Here is a 27691-nt window from a genome sequence, read left to right as displayed (position 1 = left end):
TAACCATAAGGGAGCAGGACTTAGGTTTAGGATACAAATAACATAATAACTCATCACAGTGCAAACGGTATTAATGACCTACTACAAATATTAATGATACTACAATATTAATACAATATTAATGATCTACTATGAACAGGATTATCTGAGTGAAAGAATTTTATGGTGGTGAAGTATATGCATAAGCATAAATGGAAACAAATACACCTTTACTAAGCTACCCATCAGGTAAATGAACGGTCTCATCAAGTTACAGAAGCAAAATCTTAACTGAAAAATTTTCTCAAAGTATATTTCACAGAGCCCTATTAGACAATAGGATGCCCATGAAAAATCTTCCTGTGTTCAGACACTTTGGAATTAATGCACATTACATTCTATGTGCAGCCTGATAATCACTCAAACAGGAAATGAGAATAAAGAGATTTTCTAATATACAAGTATTCAAAGAATCTGCCTCTAATTCAGCCATTCTCAAGAAGTGATTAGAGAATGATTTCTACTGAAATAAAGGAGTATATTAAAAAATATGAAGACATGGGATACAAGAACCCAATTTCATGATATGTAGAGCATATTTTTGATTTTATAAAACCATGTTGGGCTAGAGTAGACCAGAACTGGAGTTGAAATGAATAATTTAAATCACATTATTGACTAAAAATTCCACTGTTATAACTTCAGTCAGTTCAGTCAGTCATGTCTGACTCTTTGTGACCATGGACTGCAGCACACCAGGCCTCCCTGTCCATCACCAACTCTCAAAGCTTGCTCAAATTCATGTCCGTCAAGTCAGTGATGCCATTCAAACATCTCATCCTCTGTCATCCCCTTCTCCTCCCGCCTTCAGTCTTTCCCAGCATCAGGGTCTTTTCCAGGGAGTCAGTTCTTTGCATCAGGTGGCCAAAGTATTGGAGCTTCAGCTTCAGCATCAGTCCTTCCAATGAACATTCAGGACTGATTTCCTTAAGGAATGACTGGTTTGATATCCTTGCTGTCCAAGGGACTCTCAAGAGTTTTCTCCAACACCACAGTTCAAAAGCATCAATTCTAAAGTACTCTTCTTTATGGTCCAACTCTCACACCCATACATGACTACTGGAAAAACCATAGCTTTCTTTGATTATATGGACCTTTATCAGTAAAGTATTGTCTCTGCTTTTTAATATGCTGTCAAGGTTTGTCATAGCTTTTCTTCCAACCTAGACAGCATATTAAAAAGCAGAGACATTACTTTGTCAAAAAAGGTCTGTCTAGTCAAGGCTATGGTTTTTCCAGTGGTCATGTATGGATGTGAGAGTTGGACTATAAAGAAAGCTGAGCACCGAAGAATTGATGCTTTTGAACTGTGGTGTTGGAGAAGACTCTTGAGAGTTCCTTGGACTTCAAGGAGATCCAATCAGTCCATCCTAAAGGAGATCAGTCCTGGGTGTCCACTGGAAGGACTGATGTTGAAGCTGAAATTCCAATACTTTGGCCACCTGATGCGAAGAGCTGACTCATTGGAAAAGACTCTGATGCTGAGAAAGATTGAGGGCAGGAGGAGAAGGGGACAACAGAGGATGAGATGGTTGGATGGCATCACCGACTCAAAGGACATGGGTTTGGGTGGACTCCGGGAGTTGGTGATAGACAGGGAGGCCTGGCATGCTGTGGTTCATGGAGTCACAAAGAGTTGGCCATGACTAAGCGACTGAATTGAACTTCTTCCAAGGAACACGTGTATTTTAATTTTGTGGCTGTAGTCACCATCTGAAGTGATCTTGGAGCTGAAGAAAATAAAGTCTGTCACTGTTTCCATTGTTTCCCATCTATTTGCCATGAAGTAATGGGACCAGATGCCATGATCTTAGTTTTTTGAATGTTGAGTTTTAAGTCAGCTTTTTCACTCTCCTCTTTCATTTTCATAAAGAGGCTCGTTAGTTCCTTTCTGTTTTCTGCCATTAGGGTGGTGTCATCTGCATATCTGAGGTTATTGATATTTCTCCTGGCAATCTTGATTCCAGCTTGTGCTTCATCCAGCCCAGCATTTCACATGATGTACTCTATATATAAGTTAAATAAGCAAGGTGACAATATACAGCCTTGATGTACTCCTTTCCCAATTTGGAACTAGTCTGTTGTTCCATGTTCAGTTCTAACTGTTGCTCCTTGACCTGCATACAGATTTCTCAGAAGGCAGGTAAGATGGTCTGGTATTCCCATCTCTTTAAGAATTTTCCAGTTTGTTGTGATCCACACAGTTAAAAGGCTTTGGCATAGTCAATGAAGCAGAAGTAAATGTTTTTCTGGGATTCTCTTGCTTTTTCTATGATCCAATGGTTTTGGCAATTTGATCTCTGGTTCCTCTGCCTTTTCTAAATCCAGCTTGAACATCTGGAAGTTCTCAGGTTCTCAGTTCATGTACTGTTGAAGTCTAGCTTGGAGAATTTTGAGCATTACTTTGCTATTGTGTGAGATAAATACAATTGTGAGGTAGTTTGAACATTCTTTGGCATTGCCTTTCTTTGGGACTGGAATGAAAACTGACCTTTCCCAGTCCTGAAGCCACTGCTGAGTGTTCCAAATTGCTGGCATATTGAGTGCAGCACTTTCACAACATCATCTTTTAGGATATGAAACAGCTCAACTGGAATTCCATCAACTCCACTAGTTGTTCATAGTGATGCTTTCTAAGGCCCACTTGACTTGACTCTCCAGGAAGTTAGGCTCTAGGTGAGTGATCACGCCATCGTGGTTATCTGGGTCATGAAAATCTTTTTTGTACAGTTCTTCTGTATATTCTTGTCACCTCTTCTTAATATCTTCTGCTTCTGTTAGATACATACCGTTTCTGTCCCTTATTGTGCCCATCTTTGCATGAAATGTTCCCCTGGTATCTCTGATTTTCTTGAAGAGGTCTCTAGTCTTTCCCATTTTATTGTTTTCCTCTATTGCTTTGCACTGATCACTGAGGAAGGCTTTCTAATCTCTCCTTGCTATTCTTTGGAACTCTGTATTCAGATGGGTATATCTTTCCTTTTCCCCTTTGCTTTTTGCTTCTCTTCTTTTCTCAGTTATTTGTAAGGCCTCCACAGACAACCATTTTGTTATAACTTAGCTAAATCTAATACTTCCTCTCCCTGACAAAGACAGTAATAGATGAGAAAAGGGGAAATGAAACTCTATAAACTGGTTTGGAATGACACCCACCATACTCTGAGAAAGACCTGGGACTGGAAATAGTGTCAAGAAGAACTTTAGTTATATCTGTACTGGTTGAAATTTTGTAATGATAACATCTTTTTGTATTACGTGTGTGAATAAAAATAAGTTAAAAGATTATAGTAATTAATAAATTTCAATCCGAGAGCTTAAATGTGAGTTCAAAAAAACCTCAATTAAATAACCAAATAAAAGTAAATTCTATCATATATATATATAATTTGAAATGAGAAAGGAGATATAACCAGAGATGCAAAGAAAATTAAATTATAATTCCCTTGGTGATACAGCTGCCAATCTCCTACTCCAGCTTCTGACACAAGCATAACATGCCTGGTCAAGTTTGAGAATGGTCAGTACACAAATATACAGACCTGTCTACAACCTCAGTGATATACCCAGGGATTTCAGAGAACTGATTAAATTTTTAGGCTGATCTTCAATCCTGGAGCTAGTTCCCATCAGAGTAACCCAGAGAGACACAGCCCACCTGATCACAAGTGGGTGAGGAGCCCACCTCAGGCTTCAGTAGCCAAGAGATCTTTAACAATCCAAGGGTACTGCAGTATCCCTAGCATGGAATACTAACCAGTTTTTTAAAATGAAGATGTTCATCTATGTTTATTGACACAGAAAAATATAAAAAACATCATTAAGTGAGCAAAAGTGAAGTGAAAGTTGCTCAGTTGTGTCTGACCCTTTGTGACCCTAAGGGAATTCTCCAGGCCAGAATACTGGAGTGGGTAGCCTTTCCCTTCTCCAGGGGACCTTCCCAACCCAGGAATCAAACTGGGGTCTCCTGCATTGCAGGCAGATTCTTTAACATCTGAGCCACCAGGGAAGCCCAAGAATACTGGAGTGGGTAGCCTATCCCTTCTGCAGGGGATCTTCCCCAGCCAGGAATTGAACTGGGGTGTCCTGCATTGCAGGCAGATTCTTTACCACCTCAGCTATGAGGGAAGCCCAAAAGTGAAATGAAGTGAAGTCGCTCAGTCGTGTCCGATTCTTTGCGATTCCATGGACTGTAGCCTACCAGAGTCCACGGGATTTTCCAGGCAAGAATACTGGAGTGGGTTGCCATTTCCTTCTCCACAAAGCGGATTACAAAACATGATATAACCGTCATTCTACTATGTGATTGCAAAACATGATATAACCGTCATTCTACTATGTGTTTCGGAGTTCAAATTTTTCTTTTCTTTTCAAGAAAAAGATTTTGCATATTAATGATTCCATATAACATTTGTGTTCATCTGGCTTATTCACTTAGCATAATGCCCTCAGGTTCCTCCATATTGTCACAAATGCTAGTGTTTCCTTCTTTTTTAATCGATGAATAGTAGTTCATCATATATACATATGTCACTTTTTTAGTTTTCAGTTTGTTTAATTAAATTTTTTATTAAAATTTTTTCTTTTTTATTAAGTTATGGTTGATGTACCATACAAGTTTCAGGTGTACAATATAGCGACTCACAAATTTTAAAGATTATGCTCCATTTATTGTTATTACAAAATATCGGCTATATTCCCTGTGTTATTCTATATATCCTTGTAGCTTATTTATTTTACTAGTTTGTATTTCTTAATCTTCTGCCCCTATATTGCCCCTGCCCACTTCTCCACTGGTAAGCACTAGTTTCTTCCTTACATCTGGGAGTCTATTCCTTTTTTGTTATATTCACTAGTTTGTTGTATTTTTTTTTAGATTCCACCTTTAAGCAATATCATACAGTATGTCTTTCTCTAACTTATTTCATTCAGCCTAATGTCTTCCAAGCCCATCCATGTTGCTGCAAATGGCAGTATTTTATTCTTTTTTATGGCTGAATAGCAGTCCACTGTGTGTGTATGCAGTGCTGTGCTGTGCTTAGTTGCTCAGTCATGCCCAACTTTACAACAGCATGGACTGTAGCCTGCCAGGCTCCTCTGTCCATGAGGATTCTCCGGGCAAGAATACTGGAGTGGGTTGCCATCACCTCCTCCAGGGGATCTTCTGAACCCAGGGACTAAACCCAGGTCTCCTGGATTGCAGGCAGGCTCATTACCGTCTGAGCCACCATGGAAGCCCAAGAATACTGGAGTGGGTAGCCTTTCCCTTCTCCAGGGGATCTTCCCAACCCAGGAATCAAACCAGGGTCTCCTGCATTGCAGGTGGATTCTTTACCAGCTGAGCAATATACCAGGGAAGTCTGTGTGTGTGTATACATCTTTATTCATTCATCTATTGACAGATACCTAGCTTGGCAATTGTAAATAGTGCTGCTATGAACTTTGGGATGCATAGCTTAGAGTTTCACTTTTTTGGATAAGTACCCAGGAGTGGAATTTCTGGGTCATATAGTAGTTCTATTTGTATGTTTTTGAGAAACCTCCACACTGATTTTCATAGCTGCTGTGCCAATTTACATTCCCAGCAACAGTGTAGGAGGGTGTCCTTCTCTCCACACATTCTCCAGCATTTATTGTTTGTGGATTTTTTTTAAAAAAGATTTATTTATTTATAGCTGCACTGGATCTTCACTGCTGTACGTGGGCTTTCTCTAGTTGTGGGGAATGGAGGCTATTTTCTAGTTGTGCTGTGTGGGCTTCTTATTGCAGCAGTTTCTCTTCTTGGGGAGCACGGGCTTTAGAGCATGGGCTCAGTCGTTCTGGTACATAGGCTTAGATGTCCTACAGCATGTGTCATCTTCCTCGAATAGGGATCAAACCCATGTCCCCTGCATTGGTAGGCAGATTCTTAATCACTGGACCACCAGGGTAGCCCTGTTAGTGGATTTTTTGATGAAACCTTCTGACTGGTGTGAGGTCATACCTCATTGTAGTTTTGATTTGCATTTCTCTAATAATTAATGATGCTGAACATCTTTTCATGTGCTTGTTGGCCATTACTATGTCTTTTTTTTTGTAAAAACATCTATTTGGGCCTTCTGTCTATTTTTAATTGAATTTCTTTTTTTACATTGAGCTGTGTGAGCTGTTTATATAGTTTGGGTATTAGCCCACTGGTCATATCATTTGCAAAATATGTTCTCCCATTCAATAGGTTGTCTTTCTGTTTTTGTTTTGTCAATGGTTTCTTTTGCTGTGCAAAGCTTTAAGTTTAATGAGGTCCCTTTTATTTATTTTTGCTTTTATCTCCTTTGCTTTAAGAGACAGATCCAAAAAATATTGCCACAGTTTATGTCAAAGAGTGTTTCACTATGTCGTTTTCTAGGAGTTTTATAGTATTGAGTTTAGGTATTTATTTTGAGTTTATTTTTATATATTAAGTTAGATAATTTCAAATATCATTCTCTTACATGTATCTGTCCAGTTTTTCTTCAGTATCTGGAGACTGTCTTTTCTCCATTGTATATTCTTGCTTCCTTTGTGATAGACTGACCATAGTGTGTGAGTTTACTTTTGGGCTGTCTACCCTGTTCCATTGATCTATGTCTCTGTTTTTTGTACTAGTACCATACTGTTTTGATTACTGTTGCTTTGTAGTCTGAAGTCAGGGAGGATGATTCATCTAGTTCTGTTTTTCTTTCTCAAGATTATTTTGGCTAATCAGTGTCATTTGTTCTGTGAGAAATGGCATTGGTAATATGATAGAGATTGCATTGAATCTGTTGATTTCCCTGGGTAGCATAGTAGTTTTTACAGTACTGATTCTTCCCATCCAAGTACATGATCTATCTTCCCACCTGTTTGTGTCATCTTTGATTTCTATCATCAGTGTCTTATAGTTTTATGAGTACAGGTCTTTCATCTAATTCTTTGTGACCCCATGACTGTAGCCTGCCAGCCTCCTTTGTCCATGGGATTTTCCAGGCAAGAATGCTGGAGTGGGTTGCCATTCCCTTCTCTAGAGGATCTTCCAATCCCAGGGATCGAACCTACATCTCTGTATCTCCTACATTGGCAGGGGGGTCTTTATCACTGAGCCACCTGGGATCCCTTTGTCTCCTTCAGTTCAGTTCAGTTCATTTCAGTTGCTCAGACGTGTCCAACTCTTTGTGACCCCATGAACCGCAGCATGCCAGGCTTCCCTGTCCATCACAAACTCCCAGAGTTTACTCAAACACATGTCCATCGAGTCGGTGATGTCATCCAGCCATCTCATCCTCTGTCGTCCCCTTCTCCTCCTGCCCCCAATCCCTGCCAGCAGCAGGGTCTTTTCCAATGAGTCAACTCTTCGCACGAGGTGGCCAAAATGTTGGAGTTTCAGCTTCAGCATCAGTCCTTCCAATGAGCACCCAGGATTGATCTGCCTTAGGATGGACTGGTTGGATCTCCTTGCAGTCCAAGGGACTCTCAAGAGTCTTCTCCAACACCACAGTTCAAAATCATCAATTCTTTGGTGCTCAGCTTTCTTCACAGTCCAACTTTCACATCCATACATGACCACTGGAAAAACCATAGCCCTGACTAGATGGACTTTTGTTGGCAAAGTAATGTCTCTGCTTTTTAATATGCTACCTAGGTTGGTTAGGTAGGTTTATTCCTAGATATCTTATTTTTATGATGCAATTGTAAATGGGACTGTTTCCTTAATTTCTCTTTCTGATAGTTCATTGTTAGTGTATAGAAATGCAACAGATTTTCTGTGTATTAATTTTATATCCTATGAAAAGTGAAAGTGAAGTCGCTCAGTTGTGGCCGACTCTTTGTGACCCCATGGACTATACAGTCCATGGAATTCTCAAGGCCAGAATATTGGAGTGGGTTGCCTTTCTGTTCTCCAGGGGGACCTTCCCAACCCAGGGATCAAACCCAGGTCTCCCGCATTGCAGGCAGATTCTTTACCAGATGAGCCACAAGGGAAGCCCTAGTGGGGTTATATCCTGTAACTGTACCAAATTCTCTGATGAGCTCTAGTAGTTTTTTGGTGCTATCTTTAGGATTTTCTATGTACAGCATCATGTCACATGCAGATAATGATGGCGAATAGTGACAAAGAGTGACATCCACTGGTGGGTGAAGCTGGTTCTGAGACTATAGCAGGCTCACTGAAGGGCAGGACCAGGGTCCAGGTACTTCTAGGGCTGGTGCCTGCCCACTGGTGGGTAGAGCTTGGTCCCAGGGTCTCTGGCTGGAGGTCCTGGATCTGGTGCCTGCACACTGGTATGCAGGGACAGACCCTGTGCCCTCTGGTGGGCAGGGCCATGTCCAGGGGATTCTGTGTCTCAGGGGGTTCATAAGGCAACCTGTCTGTTGGTGGGTGGGCTGTGTTCATGCCCAGTTATTTGCTTGCCATCATGTGTCCCAGAACTGGCACCTATAGATGTTGAGCCAGGACAGGACTGCATTTTCTTGCTAATAAGCCAGATAGAGGATTCCTCAATGGCATTTGCAAGCACCAGTGTACATGTGGTAGAAAGAGCTCCCCAGAATGGCTGCCACCAGTTTCTATGTCCCCAGGGACATAGGAGTTGCAGTTGCCCCCTGCTTCTCCAGGAGACTCTCCAAAATCAGCAGGCGAGTCTGACCCAGCCTCCTATTCCTGCTTTTTCCCTGGACCGTGTGAGTGAAATCTCTATTTCCCCCAGCTCTATGGGACTCTCAATTGTATGCATTACTGGCCTTCAAAATCAAATGCTCTGGGGGTTTGTCTTTCTGGTCCAGGATCCCTGGACTGGGGAGTCTAATATGGGGCTATACGTCTGTCTTCTTTTGAGAGAGCCTCTGCACCTGTAATTCTTCTCCTATTTGTGAAATGCCCACCCAGGGATATAAGATTGGACAATATCATGATGTCTGTCCTACTGTCTTATTGCAGTTCCTTCTTTATAGCTTTAGTTGTAGGAGATCTGCTCTGGTAGGTGCAAGTCTTTTCCATTGATGGTCGTTCTGAAAATAATTGTGATTGTGGTGTGCCTGTGAGAGGAGGTGAGCTCAGGGTCTTTCTACTCTGCCATTTATTCATGAATGGACACTTAGGTTCTTTCCATGTCTTGGTTATTATGAAGAGTGCAGTGATAAACATGGGAGTGCAGGTATCTCTTCAAGATCCTGATTTCATTTCCTTTGTACGTATACCCAGAAGCAGGATTGCTCGATCAGATGGTAGTTCTCTTTTTAACTTTTGGAGCAATCTCCACACAGTTCTTCATAATGGCTACATCAATGTACATTCCCACCAAAAGTGCACAAGGATGCTTTCTCTACATCCTTGCCAACATCCTTGTCATCCTCTGACTTTTTGATAACAGTCATTTTGACAGGTATGAACTGATATATTACTGTGGTTTTGATTTGCATTGCCTGATGATTAGTGATGTTGAGAACATATTCATATACCTGTTGGTCACTTCTCTGTCTCTTTTGGAAAAATGTAATGGTATTCCGTAAGTTCTGCAGGCTCTCTTCATTCCTTTTTTTCTCCTCTTGACTCAATAGTGTCAAAAGATTTATCTTGGAGTTTGCAGATTCTTTCTTCAGCTTAATCAAGTATGTTTTTAAAGCTCTCTGTTGCATTTTTAAATTTCATTCACTGTATTCTTTAGCTCCAGAATTTCTGGGTTCTTTCTTTCTTTTTCAGTGTGTGATTCAGAAGCTCCAGTTCCAGCGAGGGCACAACAGCATAGACCACATGCAGCTCGGTCAGCTGAGGTCAGTGTCAGCAAAATTATGGAGGGTCCTTGGTTGTCAAAGCTTTGAGTGTCCATGATGGTGGTGAGGGTTGTTGACCTCCTAGGTGGTGAAGGCTGCTGGGGTTCTTTTGTTCTTCTTTTCACCCATAGACTGAGGTCCTAGCTGAGGGGATTCTTGGTGCTGGGTCTGGCATGTGAGCACACAGACCTGGGTAATAGTGCTGGTTTCTGGGGGCAGAGACGTACATGCATTTGTGATGATTCCACTGTTTGGAGTGCGGGTGCCTAGTGTGACAATGGAATTCACTGTGCCTGTGTTTTGAGCCTGAGCACACCTGCTGTGGTGGTGCCAGTGTCAAAGGTACAAATGGACCGTTATCTAAAAGTAAACCATACGCTGGGTGCATGGCAGGTCTCACCACATTTAAAATAACTGTAATCATACAGAGTCTGTTACATGACCACAGTGAAGTTAAAATAAGAAATCAGCAACATAGACCAGGGGCTTTATTTAGCTTGAGCTTTATAATTAAGATAGAAAATTTCCCCTCAAGACACAAAGAGCAGAGTTTTAATTTGTCTTTAGAATTTAACTGATCACCAAAGTAGTTTACAAGCTTCTGAAAATATTGATATTTTAAATAGCATTCTCTGCCTACACACACACACATACACACACTTTCTTTGGTTTAGACAATTACAATCATATTATGCATACTGTTTTATAACATTTTTGCACATTTTTAATTTATTCATTCATTGAAAAAATGTTTATTAAGTATCTACTATAGGCCAGGCACTATAAACACTGGGGATTCAATGACAAACAAGATGACAAGGTCTCTGAGACCTTGCAACTTAGCTGTAAAGCAGATAATGAAGATATAAACATGAAGAAACAAGATACTTTCAGAGGTATTATTGGAGTTCTGTCAGGGTCTTCTTCACTCACTTCCCACAAAAATACATTGCTGAAGTATAAGATGAGTTTCTGGGTATGAAAGTGAATCTATGGTTTTATATGATAAGATTGGTTTTGATTCCCTAGAGATTTCCCCATGAGAATTTATCTCCAGAAAAGCCATAAGTGTAAGAGAATGACTACAATTTGTCAGGTTTAGACAGGGTCGGTGTCCCTCCTGATCACCAGACTGGATGCACTCAAAAGCTTTGCTTTTGAGTCATTCTGGAGGGAGGGAGGTGATGAGAAGTTGACAGTCATGTTTGTCCTGAAGGCTTCACAGTGGTTTGATGGTATGTACGCATGCAAGAGGAGATTATTATGCACTTACCAACAAAACCAACATTCACAAGGCACTCAGAAACATATTTAGCCAGCCCCTGTGTGTTAACTGCAGATATAAATGTATATTCACCACTACAGTCTAATAAACACACTTAAAAGGTTGGCCCACAGCAAGTAAAGGCACTTTTTAAAGCAAAGACTTTTAACTTAAACATTTGCTCTGGTGCACGTGTGCATGCGTGCATGCTCAGTCATGGCCAACTCTTTGCAACCCTATAGACTGTAGTCCGCCAGGCTCCTCTGTCCATGGGATTCTCCAGGCAAGGATACTGGAGTGGGTTGCCATGCCTTCCTCCAGGGGATCTTCCCAACCCTGGGGTCAAACCTGAATCTCTTACATTTCCTGCACTGTGGGCAGATTCTGTCCCCACTGAGCCACCTGTGAAGCTCATTTGATATGGTTCTATCATTAAAATGCCTTGCAATTACCAAAATCACCTGAACCATTTAGCATGTGATGAGCTAGTGGGCAGATGTGAGCTAGTGGGCAAAAAACCATGTGAATGGCCAGTGAAGCAAACACTGCTGTTAGTAAAAGAATAATATAAATAACTAACCTGGATTTTCCATTGACATGAAGACAGTTTCTCCCGAGAAGGGGAATAGGGTGAGTGTATCTTCATAGACCATTTTGTGTTTGAAGGTATATCCAGAGAAGAAGACAGAGAGGAAGTCAATTTGGGCTCCAACACTTAGAATGTACCAGTACGCCACCTCATGCAAACAAACCGACAGCTGCAAGCTATCAAAAACATAGCCATTGATGCCTGCAAAAGAAATGGAGAATAGAAGATTTTAACAGTATCTGGATTTATTATTTTTGATTGTCATGATATGATTATAAATGATTATAAGTTATGCTCCGTATCTTATTCTCAAAAGGAGATAACATTATACCTTCCAAAAAAGCAAACTGTAATGCTTGATCAGCTAGGTTTCAATCTCAAAATGAGGAGAGTTGTAGACCATGGTAATGATGCATTTAGGTGCTATATGGTGGGCAGCAGGTTAATGAGGAGGAGAGCATTTGCATGGTCTCAGTGTATCTCCCTACACACTGCTTATTAGTTGCAAAGAGAAAAATAATAACTATACAGAGGAAAAAAACAAGAAAATCCTTGATCTGGTGATTAAAATTATTATCTGCTAATGTTCCAAATTCAAGGAAACAAATTTCAAAGAATCAGGACAACTAGGTCCAGGACTAGAGCCTGAACTGGGAAGAGGAAATGCTACAAAGAACAGCATTAATTGATACAACTGGAATATTGGCTGTCAATTAGATAAACATATTATATTATGTATTAGATAATGTATCAATGCTATATTTTCTGAATTTCATAACTCCACTTTGATTATGTAAGAGAATATATTTATTCATAGGAAATACACAATGGAGTATTAAAAGATAAAGGGATATGATGTCTACAGTCTATTCTCACGTTGAAAGTAAGTTATAAAATATGTTTATAAAAAAGAATGATAAAGAAAACATAGCAAAATCTTAAAAATGAGTGAATCTGGATAAAGTGTATATGGGAGTTCTCTATTATTCTTGCAGCATTTCTGTAAGTTTGAAATTATTTCTGAATGAAAAGTAAATAAAAAAGTAAAATAGATTTCAACTTATTAAGAGAATTGTTTCTGAAAGCCTCTTCCATATATCTGTCTATCCAATCAATAAATGTTTGTCTACTCTGCAAGGTGGTGGCCCACAAATCCAGTAAGCTATGCTCAGACACTAGCTTAGTGCAACTAACTCAGAATCAAAGTTTCTTCTCTTCAAAGTGATAAAAGGTATTTTAAAGCTATTGTAATTATAAGCATGGTCTTAATGCAGGTATGGTTCCTGGTGGCTCCAATGGTAAAGAATCTGCCTGCAATGCAGGAGATCTGGGTTCCATCCCTGGGTTGGGAAGATCCCCTAGAGAAGGGAATGTCTATCCACTCCAGTATTCTTGCCTGGAGAATCCCATGGACAGAGGAGCCTGGCAGGCTACAGTCCATGGGGTCGCACAGAGTTGCAGGTATAGATGATTATATCAATCAGAACATAGAGTCCAGAAACAGATACAGACATAAATGGAAATTTAATATATGATAAAGGGAGCATCCCAGAACAGTAGCAGAAAGAATGAACTATTTGGTAAATGCTAATGGAAAAGATGGCTGTTCATGTGGAGCCACAAAAGACCCTGAATAGCCAAAGCAATCCTAAGAAAGAAGAACAAAACTAGAGGTATCACACTTCCTGATTTCAAACTATACTCCAAGAAAAAATGATTAAAATAATATGGCAAAAAAGAAATAAACAGTATGGCACTGGAATAAAGAGAGACACATAAATCAATGGAAAACAATCAAGAGCCCAGAAATAAACTCTCACATATATGGCCAATTAATAAATGACAAGTGAGCCAAGAATATTCAATGGGGGAAAAGATAGTCTCTTCAATAAATGGTGTTGGGAAAACTGAATAGCCACATGCAGAATGAGTTTGGACCTTTACATTACATGATACACAAAAATTAACTTGAAATGGATTAAAGACTGAAGCATAAGACCTGAAACTGTAAAACTAGAAAACATAGGGAAACTCATCTTTGCAATGATTTTTTTGATATGACACCAAAAGCACAAGCAACAAAAGCAAAAATTAATAAGTGGGACTATATCCAACTAAAAATCTTCACAAAAAAATAGCCAACGCAATGAAAAGGCAACCTATGGAATGGGAGAAAATATTTGTAAATCATATATCTGATAAGGGATTAATATGTAAAATATATAAAGAATTCATATAATTCAGTAGAAAACAAACAAACACAATCAATTTGATTTTAAAAATGGGCAGGGGAACTGAATAGACTTTATTTTCCCAAAGAAGACATACAGATGATCAACAGGTACAGGAAAAGATGCTCAACATTACAAATCAAATGTGATCCTCCATGAAATATCAGAGAAAGAGAATTACTTTATGATTCCACTTACATGTGGAATGTAAAAAAAGATGAGCTCATACAAACAGAGAGGAGAATTGTGATTATGAGGGGCTGGGGTGTGTGTTGGGGAAATGGGTTGGTGTTGGTCAAAGGGTACAAACTTCCAGCTATATAAGAGGAAAAAGTTCCGAGGATCTAATGTACAGCATGGTGATTTTATTAGTGATACTGCTTGAAAGTTGCTAAGAGAGTTAGATCTGAACTGTTCTCATCACAAAAAAAAAAGAAATGGCAATTATGTGATCTGCTGGAGGTGTTAGCTAAAATCATTGTGGAAATCAAATCATTTTGCTGTATATAAGTGTATGAAGTAGATACATTGTACACCTTAATGTTTAATACAATGTTGTACGACCACTTTATATTAATAATGCTGGAAACAAAACAAAACAAACAACAATATTCTCTGTATAATTGGTAAAATTTCAAAGGCAAGTCCCCTCCAACAATGAAAACAGAAGTGTGCAGAACTTCCAAAATAGTAAAGAACAATTGGAATTTAAAAACACTTCATGGATCAAAAAATTAAAAAGAAAAAACTTAAAATTTAGAAAAAAGGAAATACAAAATCAGACAACACATATAAATCCCATGCAGATAGAATAAACTTCTCATATATGCAGAGTACATCATGAGAAAGGCTTGGCTGGATGAAGCACAAGCTGGAATCAAGACTGCCAGGAGAGAAGAAAAAAAAAAAAGACTGCCAGGAGAAATATCAATAACCTCAGATATGCAGATGACACCACCCTTATGGTAGAAAGCAAAGAGGAACTAAAGAGCCTCTTGATGAAGGTGAAAGAGGAGAGCAAAAAAGTTGGCTTAAAACTCAACATTCAAAAAAATACGATCATGGCATCTGGTTCCATTACTTCATGGCAAATAGGGAAAAAGTGGAAACAGTGGCAGACTTTATATTTTGGGGGCTCCAAAATCACTGCAGATAGTGACTGCAGCCATGAAATTAAAAGACACTTAACTCCTTGGAAGGAAAGTTATGACCAACGTAGACAGCATATTAAAAAGCAGAGACATTACTTTGCCAACAAAGGTCCGTCTAGTCAAGGCTATGGTTTCTCCAGTAGTCATGTATGGATGTGAGAGTTGGATTATAAAGAAAGCTGAGTGCTCAAGAACTGATGCTTTTGAACTGTGGTGTTGGCAAAGACTCTTGAGAGTTCCATGGACTGCAAGGAGATCCAATCAGTCCATCCTAAAGGAAATCAACCCTAATATTCATTGGAAGGACTGAGGCTGAAGCTGAAGCTCCAATACTTTGGCCACCTGATGCGAAGAGCTGACTCATTAGAAAAGACCCTGATGCTGGGAAAGACTGAAGGCGGGAGGAGAAGGGGACGACAGAGGATGAGATGGTTGGATGGCATCACTGATTCAATGGACATGAGTTTGAGCAAACCCCAGAAGATTGTGAAGGACGGGGAAGCCTGGCATGCTGCAGTTTGTGGGGTCGCAAAGAGTCAGACATGACTGAATGACTAAACAACAACAACAATGATAGTTCTATCTTTAAACTTGAGGGGAACCTCCAAACTGCTTTCCATAATGGTGGTACCAACTTCCATTCCCACCAACAGTGTACAAGGGTTCCCATTTCTGCACATCCTTGCCGACACTTGTTATCTTTTGATAACAGGCATTCTAATAGATGTGAGGTGATATTTCATTGTCGCTTTGATTTGCATTTCCAAACTGTCTTTCAGAGTGACTACCTGATTGTACATGCATGAGGGTTCCTATTGCTCTGCACTCTTGCCAGTATATTTAATGTTATCCATTTTGTTTTATTTTAGTTGTTAAAATAGCCCTGGAGTGATATCTCACTAGTTTTAATACACATTTCCTTAATGGTCAGTGATGTTGAGTAACTTTTTCATGTGCTTATTTGCCTTCCATATATCTTCTCTGGTAATGTATTTATTCAAATCTTTTATCCATTTTTAGGGGTTTGTTTTCTTACTGCTGAGTCTGAGAGTTTAGATATGTATATGTGATTAGCAAATATTTTCTCTTTTCATTGTCTTTATCAGTATCTTATGTAGAGCAGTTTTTCCTTTTGGATGAAATTCAATATATCAGGTTTTTCCTCCTATGAATTTTTATTTTGGTGTTATTTATCAGAACCCTTTGCCTAACTCCAGGTCATGAAAATTTCCTTCTATTTTTTAAAAAAACTTTTTGTGGTTTTACATTATGCATTTAGATCTATGATCCATTTTGAGTTAATCTTCAAGTGTGAGATTTAGGTTGAGGTTCATCTTTTTGTATATGGGTGACTAACTGTTCCAACACTATTTGTTGAAAAGACTATCCTTTCTCCATTGAATTGCATTTCCATCTTCATCAAAAATCAGTTAGCTGCATGTGTGTGGGTCTATTTCTGCACTAGACATTCTATATCATCCAACTTTGTGAATACAATGCCATCTTGGTTACTGTAGCTTTATGTGCTGTGCTGCACTTAGTCACGCAGTTGTGTCTGACTCTGCAACCCCATGGACTGTAGCTTACCAAGCTCCTCTGTCCATTGGGATTCTCCAGGCAAGAATACTGGAGTGGGTTGCCATGCCCTTCTACAGGGGATCTTCCCAACCCATGGACTGAACCCAGGTCTCCTGCATTGCAGGCAGATTCTCTACCATCTGAGCCACCAGGGAAGCCCAAGAATACTGAGGTGGGTAGCTTATCTATTCTCCAGGGGAACTTCCTGACCCAGGAATTGAACCTGGGTCTCCTGCATTGCAGGTAGATTCTTTACCAGCTGAGCTACCAGGGAATAGAAGTCTTAAAACCAGATAATATAGTATGAGTCCTCCAACTTGATTTTTCTTTTCCAAAATTGTTTTGGCTATTCCTGTGCCTTTGCATTTCCATATGAATTTTATAATATACTTTTCCCTACCAACAAAAAATATCATCATGGGATTTTAATAGGAATTGCATTAAATCTATAAATCAGTTTGGGAACAGCTGACAACTTCACTCCATTGAGTCTTCCAAACCGTGGATGTTATATGTCACTCCACTTATTTAGGTCTTTTAAAATTTCTTTCATCAGTGTTTTGTAATTTTCAGTGTACAGATCCTGCACATTTTGTTAGATTTTGGCCTAAGTATTTCATTTTTTGAGGCATTATAAATGGTATTATTTTTGTAATTGAAGTTTCGACTACTAGGCTATTGTTATATAGAAATTTATATGCCAGCTTTGCATTCTGCAATTAGACTAAACTCACTTATTTCTAGGGGCTTTTTTGTGGATATCTGGAGATTTTCAATGTAGATAATCATGTCATATTCAGTTTTATTCCTTTACTTCCAATCTGCATCCTTTTAAATCTTTCTAATTTCCTCCCCCAATTTACTTGCTGCCAACTACTTTTCAGGGTTCTCAGACAGCTGCTCAGTGCATGCTGTTAAGGAAAAATCCAGTAGGATTGACAGAGTGATTCTATTTTAATCAGAACCAGAACTTCAGAAGGCACATATTTTTAATTTAAATGTTTAAATGGCTTCAATCAAATCGGTTTCAAAAAGACTGTGGTAGTTATGCACTAGTATTGTACGATAGTATCCTTTTACTCACAAGCCCACTAGTAATAGGGCTTCCCTGGTGGCTCAAATGGTAAAGAATCTTCTGGCAATGTAGGAGACCCAGGTTTGATCCCTGGGTCAGGAAAATCCCCTGGAGAAGGGAATGGTAACCCACTCCAGTTTTCTTGCCTGGAGAACCCCATGGACAGAGGAGCCTGGTGGGCTACAGACCATGGGGTCGCAAAGAGTCAGACATGACTGAGCGACTAACAACAACCACTAGTAATAATTGTATTATAATTTTGCCAGTCTGATAGGTATAAAGTGTTATCACGATGGTATTCAATTTTGCATTTCTCTATAGTGAGATTGGAATTTTTTTCATATTTTTGACCATTCTGACTTGTGTGAATGTATAAACACATACACATATGTGCTCCCACCCAAACTTTTATGCTGAAGTTCTAATCCCTAGTACCTCTGAATGGGTCTGCATTGAGAGATAGCATCTTTAGACAGGTAATTATTTAAAATGAGATCATTAAGTTTCTTCTGAGTCCCCCTCCTTGGCTGGTAGATGGTCTTTCCTCTGTGTGTGCACATGTCTGTCTACAACTTTCCCTATAAGAAGAAACCAATCTTGTTGACTCCTTGATCTTAGACTTTGACTCTCTAGAATTCTGAGGAGATAAATATCTTCTGTTGAAACCACCCAGTTTGTGGGATTTTGTTATGGCAAGCCTAGCAGACTAATACAACATATACGTGTTTATATATGATTATACAATCATGGAAAAATATGTTTTAACATGGGCTACCTGAACACAAAATGGTTAGTGGAAAGGTATAAGATGGAAGGAGGTGGGCAGGTAAAAGTGAAGAGGAAGCCAAATAAATATAAAAAAGATCGGAGGAGCTAAGATGGCAGAGGAATAGGACGGGGAGACCACTTTCTCCCCTACAAATTTATCGAAAGAACATTTGAACGTTGAGCAAATTCCACTAAACAACTTCTGATCGCTAGCAGAGGACATCAGGCGCCCAGAAAAGCAGCCCATTGTCTTCTAAAGGAGGTAGGACAAAATATAAAAGATAAAAAGAGAGACAAAAGAATTAGGGATGGAGACCCGTCCTGGGAAGGGAGTCCTAATAGAGGAAGTTTCCAAACACCAGGAAACTCTTTCACTGGCGCGTCTGGGGGAAGTTTTTGAATCTTGGAGGGCAACCTAACCGGGAGGAAAAATAAATAAAACCCACAGATTACATGCCTAAAAGCAACTCCCAGCAGAAAACTACCCCAGACACTCACATCTGCCACCAGCAAGTGGTGGCTGAATGGAGAGGAGCAGGTGGCATTGCTTAGGGTAAAAAAAGATCATGTTTTACACTTAAAATATATACAATAAAGCTGGAAAAAAGATGTTGCATTTTTTTCATGTACAATGTCTTGATTAATTTGACTGTTAGACTGTTGCAGCTGGCAACTGTTTTACCAGCTATATTTATATATGAAATTGCATATTCCCTTTGTATTTCATGTGTAATTTACTGATTGAGCACATTTCATATTAAGGTTTATGTATGTTTGGGTAAATGAAAATTGTGTCTCTTATTTTATTTATCCTTTAAAATAAACTTCTGTAGATATTTGATGCCTTCTAAAAGAAAATATATATGCATTATGTGATCATATTTATGCATTTATATAAAATTGCACATGCTCATATATAATAATTTTAAGGAAATATGACTCTTGTGAGGCATATAAAGTAATGAATGCATTAACTGCACATCTATTTGGCAGTTTCAACTTCCCTTTATCCATTACTCTTTGGACTCAAATGCTGGATCACTTACTGTGCATGATGTTGGAGACTTGGAACTCTGGATCCTGGGGCTGTACTCCATTGGGGAGGAAGCGCTGAATATTCTCTGTGAGGTACCAACTTTTATTCTCATCAAATACAGAAAACAGGATGACATTTCTCTTGTCTGACATCATCTGTTAATTGCATGCATTGAAAGAAAGAAAGAAATGTTACTAGTACTATCAGGTAGAAATTAGCAGCCTGTGATGGAAGTGATGGCATGCATATGATATATCCATAATCCTCTAGATCAATGCCATTTTTCCCCTAGGGTCACTATTATGGTATGTCCCAGGGCTTAGGAGTGGGAGTGGATGCTATGAGCAGTGAATGTATGTTTAAAGCAAGTGTGTCCTCAGGGAAAGAGGTTACTGGACCCATTAAACTTAGTTTCTTCTGGTCCCAAGGTCATATGCTGGATGATATTTTTCATGGAGTCTGTAGCCTCATTCTCTCCATGTTCAGATTAGAGGATTTTCACTCTTTAAAGACCCAAGTGATTATTCAAGGTCTTTCTTAAACAATTTAGTCAAATCAAGTAAGATGATTGCCTTCCTAAACTTTCATCGAGCAAATGTCCTTCCACAAGGCTAACTATAAAAAATTAAAAATAGAAAACAAATTTAAATAACAAAGTTAAGATGAATCATAAATGTTTACTAACACTAATAATTTTAAGTTTTTTTTTACTTTTAAGTTTTATAATACAAAGTTTAAAGTTTTTTTTTTTGAGAGGAGCTGTTTGTATCTGAACCAAAGTTACAAGCTGTCACTTGCTAAATAAATCTGTTAAGATTTAATGTATAAACTTCAGTAACATGTATAAATTTCATTTTGTATAACCCATTACTACAGAAATGAAAACGTTGAGGGGAAAAGATAGGAAAATGTAGGTACATTTCCGTCTTCTTCCAAAAACTGACAGGAAAACTATAATTAGGAAAAATTAGTCAGGGAAGGTACTAGTCCAAATGTATGCTGCTCTGGGTTTGTGTGCCAAATGTTTTATCTGTATTAAAGTTCATGAAATGTTTTCAGACTAGTCAGTCAGTTCAGTTGCTCAGTCGTGTCCGACTCTGCGACCCCATGGACTGCAGCATGTCAGGCTTCCCTGTCCATCACCAACTCCCGGAGTTTACTCAAACTCATGTCCATTGAGTCGGTGATGCCATCCAACAATCTCATCCTCTGTCATCCCCTTCTCCTCCTGCCCTCAATCTTTCCAGCATCAGGGTCTTTTCAAATGAGTCAGTTTTTCGCATCAGGTGGCCAGAGTATTTGAGTTTCAGTTTCAGCCTCAGTCTTTCCAATGAATACTCAGGCCTGATTTCCTTTAGGATGGACTGGTTGGATCTCCTTGCAGTCCAAGGGACTCTCAAGAGTCTTTTCCAACACCACAGTTCAAAAGCATCAATTCTCTGGCGCTCAGCTTTCTTTATGGTTCAACTCTCACATCCATACATGACTACTGGAAAAACCATAGCTTTGACTAGATAGACCTTTGTTAGCAAAGTAATGTCTCTGCTTTTTAATATGCTGTCTAGGTTGGTCATAGCCTTTCTTCCAAGGAGCAAGTGTCTTTTAATTTCATGGCTGCAATCATCATCTGCAGCGGTTTTGGAGCCCAAGAAAATAAAGTCTGTCACTGTTTCCACTTTTCCCCCATCTATTTGCCATGAAGTGATGGGATTCGATGCCAAGATCTTAGTTTTTTGAATGTTGAGTTTTAAGCCAGCTTTTTCACTCTCCTCTTTCACTTTCATTAAGAGGCTCTTTAGTTCTTCTTCCCTTTCTGCCATTAGGGTGGTATCATTTGCATATCTGAGGTTATTGATATTTCTCCTGGCAATCTTGATTCCAGCTTGTGCTTCATCTAGCCTGGCATTTTGCATGATGTACTCTGCATATAAGTTAAGTGAGCAGGGTGACAATATACAGCCTTGACATAGTCCTTTCCCACTTTGGAGCCAGTCTGTTGTTCCATGTCCGGTTCTAACTGTTGCTTCTTGACCTGCATACAGATTTCTCAGGAGACAGGTAAGATGATCTGGTATTCCTATCTCTTGAAGAATTTTTCACAGTTTGTTGTGATCCACACAGTCAAAGGCTTTGGCATAGTCAATAAAAAAGTAGATGTTTTTCCGGGATCTCTTATTTTTTCTATGACCCAACGTCTGTTGGCAATTTGATCTCTGGTTCCTCTGACTTTTCTAAATCCAGCTTGAGCATCTGGAAGTTCTCAGTTCACATACATTTGAAGCCTTGCTTGGAGAATTTTGAGCATTACTTTGCTAGCGTGTGAGATGAGTGCAATTGTGAGGTAGTTTGAAAGGCACTGCCTTTCTTTGGGATTGGAATGAAGATTGACCTTTTCAGACTAGAAGGAATCCTATATATCATAAATAATTAAATAGACACACAGTCAAGCCTCAGCAATATGGCAATGAATTATTTTGAAGCATTAAGCTTATTAAAAGATGCATGCTACTTGGAAGAAAAGTTATAACCAACCTAGACAGCATATTAAAAAGCAGAGACATTACTTTGCTGACAAAAGTCCATCTAGTCAAAGTTATGGTTTTTCCAGTAGTCATGTATGGATGTGAGAGCTGGACCATAAAGAAAGCTGAGCACCAGAGAATTGATGCTTCTGAACTGTGGTGTTGGAGAAGACTCTTGAGAGTCCCTTGGACTGCAAGGAGATCCAACCAGTCCATCCTAAAGGAAATCAGTCCTGAATATTCATTGGAGGGACTGATGCTGAAGCTGAAACTCCCAAACTTTGGCCACCTGATATGAAGAACTGACTCATTTGAAAAGACCCTGATGCTGGGAAAGATTGAAGGTGGGAGGAGAAGGGGACAACAGAGGATAAGATGGTTGGATGGCATCACTGACTCGATGGACATGAGTCTGAGTAAGCTCTGGGAGTTGGTGATGGACAGGGAGGCCTGGCATGCTACAGTCCATGGGATCGCAAAGAGTCAGACATGACTGAGGGACTGAACTTAACTGAACTTAAGCTTATTAAATTCAGAGTATTTAACTTTATTTTTCTAAGACAGCAGAAGTGGTCCAAATTCTAAGCATATTCTGAAATATTTTATATGTTTCCTCAATTTTACTCAGGTTTCCCTGATAGCTCAGTTGGTAAAGAATCCACCTGCAGTGTAGGAGACCTGGGTTCGATCCCTGGGTTGGTAAGATCCCCTGGAGAAGAAAAAGGCTACTTACTTCTGTATTCTGGCCTGGGGAATTCCATGAAATCCATGTCATCGCAAAGAGTCGGACACAACTGAGTGACTTCCACTTCACTTCAGTTTTATTCAACAAATATTTGTTGAACTACTAAATGCCAAGTATTATGCTAGATGTGTTCATTTAGAAGTATTTTGAGTCAATCACAATGAAATATACAGGGGAGACATCTAGGCAGTCATATAGATTTGTGGGTAATCTAAAAGTAACTGATCATGTAAAAATGGACAAGATCACTTCGAGAGTGAAATTTTAGGCTAAGAATGAGTGTTATAGAAATAATCTAGGGCCCAGGCTGTCCTGTCCATCCAGCAGGCAAGTTTATTACACCGAAGTCAATAAAAGCTATCATAAATCCAGCTCACTTCTTTCACTGCTCAATATTGCAGACTTCTGTATTTTCTGCAGGCTTTAGGCAGACATCCATTGAGAGCAGAATATAGGAGGTATTATCTGGAAATGCATATGCCTCCTCATTCCATTTTAGCTTCAGACTCAGCACTTGGAAAGAGATGAACTCACCTGGTTTCCTCTTTGATCTACAGATTCTTTGTAGCAGATGAGAAGGGGGCCAATGAGTCCTGAAGCTAGATCTTTCTCTATGTTAATGAAACTTGAGTAATATCGGGTCAGACACCGAGGATCTGATTTAGTTGGCCCATCTTCTACAGTCACTGTCCATTTATACTTGAACACTTCTCCTGGCAGAATTGGCATGTCTTTCAAATGTTTCACACCTACCCACACACAAACCCAAAAACAGCTTGATTAGAAGTATAACAAGGAATATATTGGTAATTACATCATTATCACAATGGCTTTACCCATTTATATGTACAGATGAAGTTTCCCAGTAAGTGAAAATTAAATTTGCCACCTCTTGTAAATTTAAGATTCATGCAACTTTTTATAATAAAAATAGGTACAGGAGATTTCTGCTAGCATGTTAGTTTGAGTTGAAATGGGCAGGTCTCCCCACTCTGACAAATACAAAGAAATAATAGATGATATTTTGAAAGATTTTAAATGTATAACTGAAAATGCATCAAGAAGAAAAAAAAAAAAACCTAAGTGCCAAAAAAAGAAAGACACATCAAAGCTGGATTGGCCTGAATTGATGCCACAGGACTGGGCAATGAAGTTTTAACTCACATGTGGTATCAAGACTTGTGGCATCTGATGTCTGTGAGGAATAGAATCAGTAATTGAAATCTGCTGTTGGGCTACTGTCAACAAAGGTCCGTCTAGTCAAGGCTATGGTTTTTCCAGTGATCATGTATGGATGTGAGAGTTGGACTATAAAGAAGGCTGAATGCCAAAGAATTGATGGTATTGAAGTGTGGTGTTGGAGAAGACTCTTGAGAGTCACTTGGACTACAAGGAGATCCAACCAGTCCATCCTAAAGGAGATCAGTCCTGGGTGTTCATTGGAAGGACTGCTGTTGAAGCTGAAACTCCAATACTTTGGCCAACTGATGTGAAGAGCTGACTCATTGGAAAAGACTCTGATGCTGGGAAAGATTGAGCACAGGAAGAGAAGGGGATGACAGAGGATGAGATGGTTGGATGGCATCACCGACTCAATGGACATGAGTTTGGGTAGACTCCGGCAATTGGGGATGGACCAGGAGGCCTGGCATGCTGTGGTTCATGGGGTCACAAAGAGTCGGACATGACTGACTGACTGACCTGAACTGTTGAGCTAATGGGTCCTCAGGACAAGGACTGTCTGCTTTTCATAATTAAAACTCACTTTTGAATATGTTTAATACCTGAGTATCCAGGCTATATCCATTCCCTAAGCACACATAATAGGGAGTGAGGGTGGGTGGGTATTAGAGGAAAGGGAAAATAGATTGTTTCTTAATAGATCCTGCTGTGTGAGTACTTTCTCTACAGTTTGGTCACCAATGCTTTTTGTGTGCCAGGTGCCTGAATGATGGTCTTCTCTTACGGGAGGTATATACTTTCCTTGGAGTGACCATCAGGACCCCAGCACTGGGCACTTCCATGCCATGAGAGAGGCTTATTTCAGCTATTCTTTTGTAGCCCTCCTCTCCCCAACCAGCTCTGGTTACACCCAGTGATATATCCAAAAGCCTATTATTTCTGGCTTCCCTCACACTGTCTTCTCAGATAGGGTATCTTCAAAAAGAGACCAAGCCAGCTACTTCCAACTGTATTTACTTCTTACAGAAAAAAACACATGTATCCTTGGGAGGTCAAACAGGAAGGGCAAGCTGCCTCACTCTTATCCTCTCTTCTTCAGAGTGCTCCACATAAAAAGCAAGTTACTAAGAAGTGGATTTGCAGATGCCCCCAAATTTCAGGGTACACATTCAATATCTACCCAGAATTTTGTTTCTGTGCCCTTCTCACATAAAGGAATGCAAATCAATTTTGCATTTGAATTTTGACCAGCAACCATGAGGATTAGAAAACAGAGGATTCAAAGTTATTTATAACCAGCCTAGCTATCCATCATATCATACTGAAGGACTCATAGAGTTTATCCTCTATATACTAAATGCACTCAGAAGTATGTTGAAGATATACTTCCAGAAAAACAAAAGAAATAAAAATCCAGAAATGTACAAGACAAGAGAGGTATGGCACTAGCTTACAAGTCCAAATAAAGAAATCCAGAGATGGCAGCTTTGTAGCAGGCCTAGCAAGCAAATCACCCATATTAGAACAGTAAGCTGGTGAACAACAAGAACATCTTTAGAAGAAAAAAGGATCAGATACTAATAAATAGCATGATTAAGAAGCTGTAGGACCTAAGGATATGGTGAAAAGTCATATATTTCTTCTCATGATAAAAGAAAGTCTTTCTTCAAGAATATAAACAAAAAATGTATAAGATTAGCATGGTCTTAATATATTGCATATCTTGGGACTTCCCTGGTGGCTCAGTCAGTAAAGCATCCGCCTATGATGCAGGAGACCCTGGTTCGATCCCTGGGTCAGGAAGATCCTCTGGAGAAGGAAATGGCAACCTACCCCAGTACTCTTGCCTGGAAAATCCCATGGACGGAGGAGCCTGGTAGGGTACAGTCTATGGGGTTGCAAAGAATCAGACACGACTGAGCAACTTCACTTCACTTCAACATACTGCAAGCTAAAATTCACCATGATTTTGAACTACTGGTAGAGAATAAAGAAGGATAATCCATTTGGCTGTAACAGTAAAATCATTGGAACTGTATACAAAAGAATAACCATAGCATACCACCTAGTTCTGCCATAAACTCATATTCTTATAGTAAGAAACACATACTGGCTTACTTCACTCTACTAACGCATATATATGGAATTTAGAAATATGGTAATGATAACCCTTATGCAAAACAGAAAAAGATACACAGATGTACAGAACAGACTTTTGGACTCTGTGGGAGAAGGCAAGGGTGGGATGTTCTGAGAGAACAGCATCAAAACATGTATATTATCAAGGGTGAAACAGATCACCAGCCCAGGTTGGATTCATGAGACAAGTGCTCGGGGCTGGTGCCCTGGGAAGACCCAGAGGGATGGGGTGGGGAAGGAGGCGGGAGGGGGAACACATGTAAATCCATGGCTGATTCATGTCAATGTATGGCAAAAACCACTACAATATTGTAAAGTAATTAGCCTCCAACTAATAAAAATAAATGGAAAAAAAAAAGCTTAAAAAGTTAAAAAAAAGAAACACATACTAAAATAATATAAATGCTGGTTTTTTGACTTTTAAAGTTTAAAATAAATATATAGAAAACTCAAGGAGCTATTTAAAATTAAAGAACAAAATGTAAATGTTATCAGCTTTAGTTTTATAAAAGTAAAGGTATGGCTGGCAGCAGTTGAGAAATGGAAGAATAGATGAGAGGAAATGGAAAAGGGGACAGTTGTTAGTACTCTTAGGGTAATATCATAAAGATATAAAAAGTAGGTATTTAGCATATTTTTTAATTGCTGCCAATTGAGGAACTAAAACACTGATAAAGGTCTAAAACAACTGGACTAGGAAGAGGCATAATGCTAAATCCTTATTTAACACAAAATTAAACATATAATGTTGTAACTATAAATATATATTTATATAAATAACTTTATATAAATATATAAAGTTGTAAAACAAAGGAGTAGCAAATAAATGATTTTTTTGAGATACAGAGGTAACTGCCAAAAATCTAAAGTTGAAATGCTTAAAAAATGAAGGCTTTCCAACCCAGAATTCTATGTCCAGGAAAAGTATCCTTCCAAAGTGAAGGCAAGGACTTCCCTGGTGGTCCAGTGGTTTAGAATCCACCTGCCAACGCAGGGGACACAGGTTCAATCCCTGGTCCCTGGAAGATTCCACATGCCATGGAGCAACTAAGCCCCTGCGTCCCGACTACTCAGCCCATGTGCCCTAGAGCCCATGCTCTGAAACAAGAGAAGCCACTGCAGTGAGAGGCCCACGCACCACAACTAGAGTAGTTCGCTCTCCGCAATTAAAGATAGCCTGCAGGGAGCAATGAAGACCTAGCACAGCCAAGCAAATGAATAATTTATAAAATAAATAATTATTTTACAAATACATAAATTGTAATAAAATAATTAATAATTATTTTACAAATAAAAAAGTGAAGGCAAAATGAAGGCATATTTTTAAATAAAATAAAACAAGAGAATTAAGGGTGGGGTGATACATGTGCATGATTGTAGTTGTTGTTGTTGAGGCTGTGTCCTCATCTGTATCTACAGGTAGGTAAGGCCTAGAAAATTGAGGTAAAGCTTACCTTTTGGAAATCTCCCTGAGTGCAAAGGACTGACATCAGTGATTCCATGAGGGTAGATGTTATATGGCCGGCTTGCTTGATTCTTAAATATAATCTGAAAGTATAAATGAGATATAAGGTTGAGTACTGAGACAGTTAGGATCAAGAAGCAATATG

At 39.2% G+C, this 27691-nt stretch overlaps 1 protein-coding gene across 3 annotated transcripts in view; it reads right to left on the bottom strand.

Moving 5' to 3' along the window:
- F8 (coagulation factor VIII) overlaps positions 1 to 27691 on the bottom strand; it is a 143367-nt gene that overhangs the window by 59369 nt on the left and 56307 nt on the right. For all 3 annotated transcript variants that reach the window (XM_061137962.1, XM_061137963.1, XM_061137964.1), the window contains 4 exons: positions 27536 to 27629; positions 23295 to 23509; positions 19504 to 19648; positions 11646 to 11855 (listed from right to left, as the gene is read on the bottom strand). In XM_061137962.1, coding sequence (XP_060993945.1) covers positions 11646 to 11855; positions 19504 to 19648; positions 23295 to 23509; positions 27536 to 27629 — 664 coding nt within the window. The remainder of the gene's footprint in view (positions 1 to 11645; positions 11856 to 19503; positions 19649 to 23294; positions 23510 to 27535; positions 27630 to 27691) is intronic.

The sequence above is a fragment of the Dama dama genome, chromosome X (genome assembly GCF_033118175.1).
Source record: "Dama dama isolate Ldn47 chromosome X, ASM3311817v1, whole genome shotgun sequence".
In the NCBI taxonomy this organism is placed as follows: Eukaryota; Metazoa; Chordata; class Mammalia; order Artiodactyla; family Cervidae; genus Dama; species Dama dama.
This window is presented reverse-complemented; position numbering and strand designations above follow the sequence as displayed.